This window comes from Petaurus breviceps, unplaced genomic scaffold, assembly GCF_028583685.1.
Source record: "Petaurus breviceps papuanus isolate PSGF00001 unplaced genomic scaffold, PetGlider_PUasm1.0 98, whole genome shotgun sequence".
NCBI lineage: Eukaryota > Metazoa > Chordata > Mammalia > Diprotodontia > Petauridae > Petaurus > Petaurus breviceps.
The window spans coordinates 57,531,817-57,546,967 of NW_027187460.1; the positions used below are offsets into that span (position 1 = coordinate 57,531,817).

The 15,151-nt window shown below is 34.8% G+C and overlaps 1 protein-coding gene across 2 annotated transcripts in view; it reads right to left on the reverse strand.

The window, feature by feature from the left end:
• RIMS2 (regulating synaptic membrane exocytosis 2) overlaps positions 1-15,151 on the reverse strand; it is a 574,369-nt gene that overhangs the window by 363,235 nt on the left and 195,983 nt on the right. For both annotated transcript variants that reach the window (XM_069081283.1, XM_069081282.1), the window contains exons 12-13: positions 11,298-11,366; positions 6,491-6,647 (exon numbers count right to left, since the gene is read on the reverse strand). In XM_069081283.1, coding sequence (XP_068937384.1) covers positions 6,491-6,647; positions 11,298-11,366 — 226 coding nt within the window. The remainder of the gene's footprint in view (positions 1-6,490; positions 6,648-11,297; positions 11,367-15,151) is intronic.

Here is a 15,151-nt window from a genome sequence, read left to right on the forward strand (position 1 = left end):
GAGTTGTGAACTGATCCAGCCTCTCTGGAGAGCAATCTGGAATTATGCCCAAAGGGCTAGAAATACTTTCACATCCTTTGACCCAGCAATACCACTCCTAGGCTTATATCCCAAAGAGATCATAGAAGTGAGAGGAAGACCCATATGTACAAAAATGTTTATAGCAGCTCTTTTTGTGGTGGCAAAGAATTGGAAATTAAGGGAGTGCCCATCAATTGGGGAATGGCTGAACAAGTTGTGGTATATGCATGTTATGGGACACTATTGTGCTATAAGAAACGAGGAGCAGACGGTCTTCATATTTACCTGGATAGGCTTATATGAACTGATGCTGAGTGAGGAGAGTAGAACCAGGAAAAATTTGTACACAATTACATACACAATGTATGTGTGATGACTAACTCTGATAGACTGGACTCTTCTCAGCAATGCAGTGATATAAGTCAATCCCAAAAGACTCATGATGGAGAGAAATGTGTGCATCCAGAGAAAGAACTAGAAAGAACTGAGTTTATATCCAGATGGAAGCAAAACACCTGATTTTTTTCCTTTTCTTGTTTGGTTTTATGTCCTCTTTACCATTTTTCATTCCATCTGATACAATCCGTCTTTATAACCTGACTAATGCATAATGTGAAAGTAATAAAAAAGTCTATTTTTCCCATTAAAGGAGTCTGCTATATTGCTTTCTTTCTAAATTTCTGAGAATAATTTGTATAAGACTGGTATTAACAGTTCTTCACATCTTTGATATTAACTGTTCTTTAAATCATATCTTTGACTTGAGATTTCAAATTACTGATCTATTTTTTTAATAAAAAATTTCTTGATTCCAATGAATTCATTAAGACCAGGCATTTCTCTTATTTTTGAATTCTTTGGTAATCATATTTTTATTTCTTGATTGTTTCTGTTGCTTGGCACATTTGCAAATCAAATAACCTTGTTAAGATTTTCATGTTTTAAGAATGCTGCAAATATATCTATTCTGTTGAAAATCCATCTTTTTCATTGTTGATTTAGTCTCAGAGTTATAGGGTATGTCACCTTTCTTTGTTTCCTTAATTTGGAAATGTGTTCCATTCCCTTCTGTTATTTCTAGTAATATTCAAATAACATTTATTTAAATTATTCAGATTTCCTTTTCTTTATATTTGAAAGCCTTTCTCCTTGCTGCTTGTTTGTCCTTTGTCATTGCACTAATGGGGTGGCTAGGCGGCACAGCGGCCCCATGGCCCTGGAGTCAGGAGGATCTGAGTTCAAATGCAACTTCAGATACTTAACACAAATCTAGCCTGTGACCTTGGGCAAGTCACTTAACACCAATTGTCCTCCAAAAAGCAAAAAAAAAAAAAATTAACCACTATCTGTCTTTGAATTTGCAGCAGGTTTTGTTTGTTTGGGTTTTTTTTTTTTTTCCTGTAGAGAGTGTGGATTCTTTCAATTGACTCTTTGTTTTCTGTATTAACAAGTTATCACACAGTTTTCTTGTATTATTTCTTGCATTAAATAACAATCGCAAAGCCCTTAGCAGTGTCTGCTCATAAACACTATACAAACATTAGTCATCATTATTATTATATTTAGATTTTTTGAACTGTCATATGCATCTGTCAGACCAACAATCCTTAAGTTGTTTCTATGCAGCCATCTTCAAGATTAATATATGTTGCTTGTTTAAATATCATGTTTTATTTTCACATTACTGTTTTTGATTTCTCTTTCCTTATTGTCCTTCACTTCTTTATATTTATATTTCCAATCAACTGCATCTCCTTTGCTTTTTAATTTGGGGGTGGGGGAGTGGGAAGAGACTCACTATTGTAGATTCGTTTTTTTTTTCTTCTGCTAATTATCTGTTATGTAACTCATAAATCCTGCTTTCATGATACTCAATTCTCTTGAACTATTTGAGAACATGCTGCTGTTCTGGATGTGGATACTCTCTAAGAATCTACAGGGCGATCTGCTTTATCAGGTGATGGTTCAATTTCCTATGTTTTACAATATATATCCATAGATGTTGGAGAAGTGATGATTCCCTTATGGCCACCTCCCATTATGTATGAATACTTACCTACTGATGTATCAACTTTTGCAAAAGATTTTTTTTACTGTGTTCTTCCTCCTGAAATCCTTGGTAATTTCCATTTTTTCCCCACATATTCTCTTATTGACTCACTTTCTGACTTCTCCCCTTTTGATGATAGTTTCTCCAAGGACTTCAAAACTATCTCAGCCTTTCCCACTTTGGGGAATTCACTCATAAAAAGCATTAGTTCCTACATCAGTTAACTTTAAAGATAAAAGAACTGCCCCTATTTGGATGCCAATATCCTTTTTCTCAGGCATAATACAGCTCTCCTCATACACCCTGGCATCCTTCTTCAAATCACTCCATTCAAAACCTTCTGTTCTTGACTGAGTGCTGCTACAGTATAGCATGTTTCTTCCCAAGGATGATCATTTTTATACTTGGAGGGACTGGCAGATATTAGTTCTTTCTGCCATAGAATAATGGGGTGAGGACAGGAGCAGTATGCTGGAAGAGAAAATTGCGGAGTGGATTCTAGAAGCCCATCAGTCTAATTGTATTGCCCTGCCAGAGTATGGGGACTGGTGGAGAAAACAGTTTTAAGTGAGTAAGTTATGGATTACAAATTATCCTTCTCTGCTATTGATTCATCAGGCTGTTACCTCATTTGACTTCTTGGTGTCTTGGCTTATGGAAACAGCTGAAATTATTTTACCTCTTGAGCAGAATTTTTATCATGGGTGATTTTTATAGTTTGTAAGGGTGGAAGAAAATGTATGGTTCTCCATCTTTTTCATGACCCTGAATCATCATTATTATTATTTGTTTAATAAGTGGAAAGAAATAAAAGAGGAAAAAAGGAATACATGGGGGATGAAATGAGAAAGATGAATTTACCAACAATAAACTGGAGGGTAGATGGAGAAGATTTGCAGATTTTTATAGCTCTTCAACATCAAGAAAAATAGTTACCCAACTTGATTTCTAATTTGAGAGTCCCAAATATGCTTACTTCTACTATAGAAAGAGTAATAGAAAGAACAAAGACATTAAAAATGTGTATTAGACCAAGTGCATCTAACAAGTTATCAGTGCTGGGGGAAATAAAATTATGGAGAAATTGGGGGATCAACTCACAATGTTTTTGAAGGAGCTGATACCAATGTCATGGGGGAAAAGCTCAAATATTATTACTGAAAACATTAACCACTGCAAACCTAGATAACTACTTTATTAACAATATACAATCAACGACAGAATAATCTTTATGTGTATCATGTTCATCCTTGATGAGGTTAGTAGAAAGGAACAGTCAGGTGTTCATAATAGACCATATATCTACATTCACACATATGACTAAAACATGCAGACAATATACATTCCTATTTTGCTTATTGTTTGTTAATGACAAATGAAAAAGCATTTGATTCAGCAGAATAAGATTGTGCTTTAAAGGCTCTCCTCCTACAAGATGTGGCCCATGCATACATCAAAATTATTCAAAATTTCTTGCTAGATATATAAATATAGAGAGTCTTGTGCTATAGTTTTCTGGTTATAAACATTGGGTGCAGCAAGACTTAGGGAAACATGTTCACAAAAGATGTTCAATATTTTGAAGGACATCCACCACAAATTTCAAGTCTCTCTGACGACATAGTGGTTACATAAACCTTGGAATACTGCAGTGCTTCTGGGATAAGATACCTAACTACTCAAAAGACTTTGGCCTACACACACATGCACACATGCACACACACACACACACACATGCACACACACACACACACACACCCCAAATGGATGAATAACACTTGCTATTTAGGCTGGGTAGCCAAGTGACATAGCAGAAAAAGCACTGGACTTAAGAGTCAGAAGGTGCTGAACTCAAAACCTATCTTAGATACTTTTCTAGGTACATAACCCTGGGTAAGTCACTTAACTGCTCTCATACTCAGTTCCCTCACTCACAAAATAGAGATAACAGTATGTATCTGTAGTATTTCCAGGCAATGTGAAATGTCTCATTGGAAAAATCACTGACCAGGAAAATAGATCCAGGAGAGATAATTTAAAAATTATTGGACTATCTGAGAGCCATGATCAAAAAAAAAGAGCCTAGAAATCATCCTTCAAGAAATTCTCTAGGAAAACTGTCCTGATATTCTAGAACCAGAGGGCAAAATAGAAATGGAAAGAATTCACCAATTGCCTCTTGAAAAAGATCCCAAAAAGAAAACTCTTAGGAATATCATAGCCAAATTCCAGAGTTTCCAGGTCAGGGGGAAAATATCACAAGCTCTTGGGAAGAAACAATTTGAATATTGTGGAAACGCAATCAGGATAACACAAAATCTAGCAGCTTCTACACTAAGGGTTTGGAATATGGCATTTTGGAGGTTAAAGGAGCTAGGATTAAAACCAAAAATCCCATACCCAGCAAAACTGAGTATAATGCTTCAGGGGGGAAATATGGTCATTCATTGAAATAGAGTACTTTCAAGTATTCTTTTTTTTTCTTTTTAGAGGGCAGGGCAATCGGGGTTAAGTGACTTGCCCAAGGTCACACAGCTAGTAAGTGTTAAGTGTCTGAGGCCGGATTTGAACTCAGGTCCTCCTGAATCCAGGGCCACTGCTGTATTCACTGTACCAACTAGCCAAACCAACTTTCAAGTATTCTTGATGAAAAAACCAGAGCTGAACAGAAAATGTGACTTTCAAATACAATTGTCTGCATTTTCTTCTGTTTTTCTTTCACTGTTTTGAATTTGTTTTGTTGTTTCTTGATGTCTGATTGAGTTATTAGCTTCCACTTGCTCAGTTCTGTTCTCATTGTTAAGGAACTATTTTCTTCAGTGAGCTTTTTTTTTTACCTCTCTCTCCATTTGGCAAATTCTGTTTATTAAGGTTTTATTTTCTTCAGTATTTTATTCCTCTTTTGTCAAGCTGTTAATTTTGTCTTTTAATAATTTTATTCCTTTGCTTTCATTTCTTTTTCATAGTTTTCCTCTACTATTCTTATTTAATGTTAAAAATAAATTTTAACTCTTCCAGGATTTTCTACTGAACTTATATCCAATTCAATTTGTATTCATTGTCTTCTGAATTTGCGTCTTGATGTTCTCTGTTACCATAGTAGCTTTCTATGGTAAAGTCCTTTTTCTTGTTGTTGTTTGTTCATTTTTCCAATCTATTTCTTGATTTGGAACTTTTTATGTTAATGTTGGACTCTCTTCCTAGAATCAGGGAGGGAGGGGCTGTCTCAAGCTTCAGTTTTTTTTTTTTCACACTGCTGTTTTCAGAGATAGTTCTCAGGTTTTGGAAGTTTTTGGTACTTCCAAGATGGTGTGATCTGGGGAGAAGTAGGGTCACTGATATCTTGGTCTATATTCTAGTCCTTACCCAAGAACGGCCCCAGATCACCTGGGAGTGCAAACAACACTGCTCCTCAGGGCTCCTCCTCCCTTTGTACCACAAACTATACTGTTCCTTAGTGTCCTTGAATCTTTGGGGCTGAAAGTGACATTTCCCTTCAAGGCTTCCCTTCCCTCTTAAGTAAAAGTGCCCCTCTTTGTCCTTGAACTATGACCCAGAAGTGGGTACAGGTAACGGAATTGCCAGGGTCTGGTGCTATGTCCAGCACTAGCCCAATAGTATCTTGTAATCTCTTTATGACCAGTTGCCAAGTCCCCTTACTGTCTTTGTCTTGAGCTCTTGAAGCTACTGCTGTTTCTGTCATCACCACCTAGTCTCACGACTGATGTTTAATCCATATGGGCTCCAGCTCATCTTCTTCTTCTATGTCACAAATGTCTCTTTCCAACCTCCCACATTATTTTGAGCTAGAAGAATGTCTCACTAAAACTTTCTGCTGGCTCTGCCACTCTAGAATTCATATTAAAGTTGTTTGGTGGGGAATGTGGGGAAAGCTCAGGTAAGTGCTTTTCTACTCTACCATCTTGGCGCTGCCCCTGGAGGTCCCTCTAATCAGTTTTCTATCCCCATGAAGTCTTCTTTGCTCCAATTAATAAATGTTGATAAGGTACTCTTGGTTTCTTCTAGTTTATTCCATCTTTCCAAATTTCCATAATTTGACTTTCAATTTATTTTATTAGATTCAGAACACTTCTGAAAGGGGTTGCAGATATATTGCTGTATCCACCTGCAATGTTTCTAATTTATTGAATCTGGACTTCATCCTTAGGAAGCATGATTAAATCTAGTTTCTTATGTAGAAAGGTCCTATATTCATCTAAGAGAATAAAACACGAGCTAAACAAAACAACACAAATTTCTTTAAAAAGAGTACTAAATAATACCTCATTCTATTTAAAGAGTTCTTTTTTTTCTCAAATAGCTATATTCTTTTGCTATACTTTTATAGCATTATATTAAATTAGCTACCACAGAATTCATATCCTACTTTCATTTCTTAAAATATACAATATTACTTACCTTTGTGGAGGAGGGACACTGGGTGACCATGACCTAGTTCTTCCTATACTATCTACTCGGTGAGGGGACCCAGACTGTGAACAATGATTTGATGACATCACTTGTTCTGGCACTGACAATGTTGAACTCTGAAGGTCTCTTCCATTGTGTCGATAATCTACAGGGCATAAATATTGAGGTTCAAGTCATTTATAGACTTTTTAAAAATCGCACTTTAAGCAATACATGCTGAAACTATACTTTTAGATAGAGTATATGAAAAATAGGTAAGTGATTATCAATGTGAAAAATTAATGACTAATATAAACTTTGACATTTTTATATTACCTGGCTCTTCAAATTTATCTAAAAAATTCACTGAATACTTATAACATATTAACCACTGTATTAGATTCAATGGAGGTTTACAAATAATGAAACTTAATCTCTTCCCTTCATACCCTGACAGTCTTATAATTCAAATGAATTCCAATCAACATATGTTTATCTAGTACAACATACAAAGCACTAAACTAGCCTCAGGGGATTCAAAGGAAAAAAGCAAAACAGTTCCTTTCTATAAGGGTCTATACAACATGTGCTCAAAAAATTAAATACAAAATATTTATGAAGAAATACAAAATGATTGAGAGGGAGAGAATGCTAACAACTTGGGGAAAGAGAGGAATTAGTAAAAGCTCAGGCACCTGAGCAGTACATTGAGTAAAGCTAGGAATTCCATGAAACAGAGATGAGAAGGGTGCATATTCCAGACATGAGATACCTGTTGTGCAAAGGTACAGAACAGGAAATGGAACTTTTTGTATGGGTAACAGAACAGTTTGACTGGAAGGATGTGCATAAAGAGGAAAGACAAATGATACAGAGATTGTAGAGGGCTTGAATTTGGGGGCTGATGATTTTATATTTTAACCTAGAGGCAAGAGAGACCCAGCAAAGATTCCTTAGTGGACATAATATTGACAAAGCTGTATTTTAAGCATATCATTTGACAATTCTGTGAAAAATAAACTAGAGAAGAGAAAGGTAAGGAGATCAATTAAGACAATATTCCAGGTAAGAAGTGATAAAATAATAAATTAGGATAGAGATTATATGAATGGAATAAGAAGAAAGATACAAGATATGTGTGAATAGGATAAGTAAAAGTAGGCATTTTATGCAGTGTTGATATAGAGGAAAGAGAAAAAAAATAACTGAGAAGTTTCACACTGAGATGACCAGAAAAACTGTGGTAACATCAACAGAAATGGGGAAATTTGGAGAATTGATTAGTTTGGAGGAAGACATAATGATTTTGAAAATGTTGAGTTTTAGATTCCTATATAGATATCCTGTTGGAGATATGTAGCAAGCAGATGGTAACAGAGTACTGGAATTCAGTGTAAAGACATCTGGAAGTCATACACATATACATATATATATATATATATAAAACAAGTGAACTTTTAGAAATTGATGAGATTAATCACCAAGGATAAAGTTCACATGAGTTAATATGTTTAAAGCTCTTCACAAACCTTAAAATATCACATACATACCACATCTTGTTATTATTCCTAATAATAACAATAATAATAAAGAGGCCTCAGAACAGAACATTTGTGGGGAAGAAAATCTTATCTTTGTGGATACCAACACTTCCTATGAGGGAGGAGGGGTTGATGAATGGTCAGAAAGATAGAAAGAAAATAGAGACAACTGGAAAAAAAAAAGCTAAGAAAATATCCTGGAAAGGGGAAACAAAATAGGTCCAAAACAGAAAAAAATTATGTATTTCAGAAAAGGAAGCCATAAATCATATGACATGTGTAAGGAAGCAGCTTACTTTTGTTAGCCTGGTAGAGCACCTTTCTTCAAAACTGATTTCTCTCTTAAAAGAAAGAGTCACTTCCATTGGCCTTCAAGTCTCACATAGTTCTTAATGGAGAAAGTACAATGTATTCCTCAATCCTTAAAAGGACAGAACAATGGGCAGGGAGATTCTAGCATATAAACTGACTAGACTGGAAACACTGGGCAGGACTTAAATATGGTCTTCTCAGGGCTCTTCTCCCAGGGCTCTCTATTCTAATTTCTCTCTTCTGGCACCCTTCCTGGACAATTCAACCTTTTTTTTTCTGGTAGCTGATTGGAAAGTCCTGCTACGCCCAGGATAGGTACCAATTAGAAATTCACTTCTTTTCAGGAATCCTTTGTGTGACTTGTATATTTCAAGTGATTTACAAACTCTATTCTTAACCCATACAAGTATTTTTTTTGAATGAATAAAAAAATGGACATAGAAAAGCAGAATAGCATGTGAGGAGAAAAGCAGAAGGATCATAGCCAATGTTTTTCACCACTGGAACTATATAGGTAATGTTATAGATTCTCTACTTCTAAAAAAGAAAAAAAGGAATTCCTTCTGAAAAAGGAATGATTCCAGAAGAGGTAAGAGAAAATGGAATCAAGGATACATATTGAAAGAGTTACACTGAGATAGAAAATCCTCTTCATCTGACGAACAAAAGGAAAAACTCCATGAAGATACAGTGAGTCTCAGAAAGGGCATCCAGTTTGAACAGGAAAAAGATCACAGGAATAAAGAATTCAGAGAAAGCTATTTCAGTAAGTTATACCTGAACATAAATCTCCAAAATGCCCAAAAAGTCCTGTACAGCTTCTGCTTGAAGCTCTCCAAAGAGAGGAACCCAAGGGGGTTGGACATCTCTAATTGTTAGGAACTTCTAGGTAATATCAAACTTAAATCTACCTCTCTGCAATACCTCTTCATAGTTTCTTCTTCTGCACTCTGAGATCAAGCAAAGTTAAGTCACTATTGCAAATGAAAATCATTCAAACACTTGAAGATAGTTAATAATGTTCCCCCCTGAGTATTATATTCTCAAATGTAAAAATCTCAATTTCCTTCAACTTATCTTCTAACAGTATGGTTTCTAAGCCCTTGATAATTTAGCTACATTCTCCCCTGAAGAGTATCCAATTTATCAGTGTTCTACCTAATTATAACCCTCTCCTCCACCCAGAACTGAAAACAACATTCTAGATGTTGTTGACCAGGAATATTTCAACTTCCTTTCTCTCTTCTAGGTTTTTCTATAACATTTTCCATGAGTTTACTTTCCTTTACACTATTTTTACTGTTGTTTTATTTTATTTGACACATTTCTTGCTATTTTGAGGTGACAGAAAGGGGAAGTGGAAGTAGAAACAACCACAGACATCCATCTTGCTTAAACTTCTGTCACACGCTATACCAGTAGAGCACAAGTCTCTTAGGTCTTAGAACACTAGAAAAGTTTTAAGTAAATCTTGACAATATGATGTTATATCTGTCATTTTAGGACTACTGCAGCTAAATCCAGAGAGACTGCTTACCATAAGATAAATTCTTCAAGTACCACAAATCATGGAGAATAAATAAAAGCAAGGAAGAGGGTGTGATCTGCCTTGGTGGAATGACTATTCACACTGATTGATTTGCAGATCCCTGAATTATTAAAATATATTTTACCTAACTGCCTAAACTTATTTACTTATGGATTTGTGTGTGTGTATACACATAATGATACATATGCATCATTTCCTGAATGTAGTCCATTGTATAGAATCAGCATGACTATAATCATAAATGCTCTGGACACTAGGTTTCCTTAATATAGCTAGATGTCACAATAGTTTTGTTAGCCTTCATTTCATATTGGTGACTAATCTTAAACTTGCAAGCCATTAACACACCCAAATACCTTTCACACAACTGTCATTATTCAAATAGCACTGCTGAGTCCTTTGACAGTCTCTTTTTGCACACAGTACCTCATCTGAGCCTCATTTTCAGCCTTAAATATAGGCACTACAATATTAATATCTCCATTTTACAGATAAGGAAATAGAAGAAGATTCAAAGACATTAAGTGTCTTACCCATATTCTTATAGATAAATAGTATAGGCAAAATTTGAATCCAGGTACTCCAGACTCCAAATTCAATACTCTGTCTGCTACTGCACACTATTTCTCCAATGTAACTGTCACAAAAGGCAATGTCTAGCCATACCCACTCCATCTTGTACTTAAAACGCAGTTAATTTTAAAAAATCAAATATAAGACACTCCACTTCTTTTTTCCTAAATTTATACTTATCACATTTGGTCTATCAGTCTAGTCCATTAAAGTTTTTTTTTGTTAATCCTGTTTCTATCATCTAATGTCTAAGCTATCCTTTCCACCTTTATGGTATCCATGAATCTGATAAGATGACATCTATTCTCTCATCCAATTTACTGATGAAAAAAATGTTAAGAAGAATATGGTTAAATTTTTTGCCTTAACAAGCAAAAAATAATTAACAATTATGCCTCATAACTAGTACCTACCTGAAAAGAAATTTCCTCATTTTGTTGAACTCAATTCAGCCAAAGCTAATGGATATAAACAGTTCTAAGTAAATGATACTCTGAATTTCAGCACAAAAAAATCTGGACAGTTGCAGATAAATGTCCACATAGTTAAATGTGCTTTCTGAATCTGGGTTGAAAAAGATACATAGAAGTACTGATATTTTTATGGGGAAGAATAAAATAACTTAGAATGATGACAAGATTTTGTTTTAATTGATTTCATTTTTACAATTCCTTAATTACAGAAGTATAGATTTCTAGAGAAGTACAATAGTTTTAATTTTCCTGTATATTTTGCAGTAAATTGCTTGTGAACAGTAAATAACATTTTAAGTTTTCCTCACAGGGATTTAGAAATCAACAGAGATTTCTACAAATTTCAGTTTATAATTTAAAATTTTTACCTGACACTACACCGATTCCATCATCGCAGTCATAGTCAGAGACTTCACTGTCACTTATTCGCTTAGACCCTGTGAAAAAGAAAATAAGTAAAAATTGTTCATTTATATTTTTAAAAAAATTCTACTGCACAACATTTCAAATGTGAAATGAAAATAATTTGAATTGTGCATTTGTGGATGAAAAAATATACAAGAAAGCCACTGTGAAGTCGCAAAGACTGATTTCACAAATTTGGGGGAAGATCACAAATAACATAACTATTGGTCAATTACAAAAGATTATGATTCAAAATGTATTGAAGCTTGTGATGCTATGTAGTACAACTACATGTGTAAAATGTACATAACCTGTAGTTTACATTTGAAAATCCACTAGATTAGGCAAAGTTTAAATTTGACTATTTTGAAATAAAAGCTTCTCCATGTAATCAGTTTTTCACTCCTTTCCCTTCTCACCTATTGAGACCTGTATAAGGAATTGCCTAGGTAGAATCTCCTTCCACCAATGCAGATCAGCAAAATATTTGTTTCTTTTTAATCTGAGAGATGTGTGAGGGTACTGAGAGATTAAGTGACTTGTCCATGACATGTGTCATATCCAGGACTTGAATGAATGTGTTCCTGATCACCTCTATCCATCATATTATCTCTCACAGTCAAAGTAAACACCAAAAAAAAAAAAACCACTGGTATATTCTTGAACGTTTTGATTTGTATATTTATGATAAATATGCATGGCACACAAATTATCAGTTGAATATACTAAACTCTACTGTGTATCTTAATTAAGAAACACTGTCATTGAGGCAAATGGCTTCTAATATTTATATATACAAAACTTCCCCTTTACTAGATAGTTTCTATCTATTTTTCTCCTCAACCTGCAAAAGACATGCTAAAAGGTAGCATCTGACTTTTATTTCAATTTTATTACTTCTCAATTTACCTATTCTCCCCATTGAAAAAAAATAATAGGGAATTATAAATTTCGAAGTTTGTAAACAACAAGAGAAACACAAGAGAGAAGCAGAAGACATGAAAACTTACAAACTAAATCTATTTCCAAAAATAAATAAACAACAAAAACATATAAACCTGAGTCTGAATTTAAATGAGCTGTGCAATAGATACCATTTCTTAAGTGTTGTACAAAGGTGTGAGTAACCATTATTAAGGCTCACAAGCACAAAATGTATCATTCTCCTTTATAAAAAGAATTTTGAAAAACAGTTGTAAAGTATATTAATGCTATTCTAATAAACATAGAATCTAAACAAAATAACTGGAACTTAGGTGAATCAAACTGACTACAAACTTGATTCTAAAATGTAAATCATATACACACACACATAGATATGTAAACACTAGATTGAACTGCTTTTGAACTCCTATTTCCATTTATCTTTAGTTTCTGAAAAATAAGTACACTGCAAAATATGGATCTGCCTGATTATTTAAATACAATTTTCACTTTTGTCATTTAGCATCTGATATCAAAATGTAAAGTTCATAGATCAAAGGTTTGTAGATTTAGAATTGGAATGCATTTTAGAGGACATCTAGCCCAAATACATCATTTTCCAGATGAGGAAGCTGAGGTCCAGAGAGGTGAAGTGACTTGCCCAAAGTCACCCAGGTAATAAGCAAATTTATGCTACATCACCACAGATGGGTTCTTGCTCCTGCTTAATGGTCAATTTAGTTGCTGCTGACTTTCTACCTCATTTACCTTAATTTTATCTCCTCAATAGAATGCAAGTCCCATATATAACAAACAATTTAGCCCTCTGCTTTAGAGAGGACTGAGGTGACTTGAAATGAGTTCTATAAGTCTCACACACACACTCCTCAATTTCTAATAATTCTCAGTACTATCACATATTTCCCCTTCTTTCCTCTGGTCACAGAAGTATACTTACTTCTCATTACAATTAATCTACCTATTTATATCTGGGATCCCATTTCATCCCAGCTCCTTTTTATCTAGTTCCAACAGTAAGCTTTTCTTTCATATGTGTATACACACACACACACACACACACACACATACCCACAATCTTTCCCTCTTTAATGACATTTTCCTCTGTTTTTCTAAAAAAAAAAAGCTCACATCCCCCCAATCAGAAAAAGTTTTCCTTTAACTCCTGTATCCTATCTATCCACCACCTCAACCTTCTATTTCCCTGCACTGCTAGACTTCTTAATAAAGTGCTCTATATTCAAAACCATCATCTCATTGTCACTGCTCATTCTGTCTCTGCATAACGTACTAAAACTGCTCTCTCAAAGGTCTTAATGATTGCCTAATCAACAAAAGCCATGACCCTTTTTCAATACTGCTTGATCTCCCTGTTTCAGTGTTGTTTATTCCCTATGACTCTCCTCTCCTGATTTCATCATTATTATATTTTCTGGTTCTTCACTTCTTTCTCCTTTGATGGCTGCTCATTCTCTAACCATTTCCTTAATGTGAGTGTTCCTTAAGCATCTAGTTATTCAATCTTTTCTCTTTGTTCTCTATACTCTCTTCATTAACACACTAATTTAATTTCATGACTTTAATCAGTATTTCTCTATTTGATTGACTCCCAGATTTTAATTTATAGCCTGCTTTTTTTAAATTACAGAACCACATCTATAGGTCCCTGCTTTCAAGACAGCCCTTCTTGGTTTTCTGCAACAGCACAAATTCAATAGATCTACACATGACCTTACTGACATTTCTCCTAAATCTGTTCTTCCTTCTTACCTTACGATTTCTGGCTATGGCACTGAAACTTGCATTGTCTCCCATGTTCAAACCTATGCACTCTTTGACTATTCTTCACCTCTCACATTCAGTTAATTACTGGGTCCTATGAAATCTAGCTTTGTAATAACTTTTGCATCTGGACTTTCCTTTCTATTCCCACTCCAACTACCTAGAGTAGGCTTGCATTACCACTTACCAGGACAATTCAAATAGGCTTTTGATACATCCTTCTGTATTGCCTCTCTTCCATCCTTTAATCTGCCTTCCATACTGTTATGAATTGTTTTCTTATAAACAAATATGGCTATGCCACTTCTGCCCAAGATTCTTCAGAGCCTCCCTCTTTACTATAAAATGAAGTAAAAATATCTCTGCTTGGTAATTCAAGGATTTCCATAGTCTGGTACTAGACTACTTTTTCAATCTTATCTCACAATACTCACTTCCACATACTCTATTCTGGACAAATTATACTCTGCCAAATATAAATAGCATTCTCTTGCCTCCATTGCTGTGCTCATACTATTCCTCATACCCCAAATATTCTTTCTCCCCTTCTATGTCTTTGAAATCCTACATATCCCATGTCTCCCTCCTGTTCCAAATCGTCAATGGCTTTCTAAAACCACTAGGAAAAAGTCCTAAGCCGGGCCTTTCATAACTTGACTCCCAGAAGTATTTTATATTACTGATTTTGTATTCTAAATTCCAGTCAAATATAGTTGCTCCTGTACTTTGCACATTCTACTTCCCATCTCAGTTCCAATTCTCTCCCATAGGCTATACCTATTTGGAATTCAGTTCCATATCACCTTCACCTCTTAGAATCCTTAGTTATCTTTAAGGCTCAACTCTAATGTTCTACCTGATATCAAAAGCTTTTCCTAAAGATTTTATGCCCCAAGTAGGGGAGGACCATTTTCATCATTTTCTTTGAATCCCTAGCCCCTATATTGTTGCCTTTCACTGAATAGGTATTTGATAAATGTTTTATAAAATGTGTAAATCTCTTAAGGTCTGAACTTAAATGCTACCCCCTCAAGAAGCATTTCTTGATAATCTTTATCAATAGCAACCCAACTCAAACTGTATCTTTGCTTTC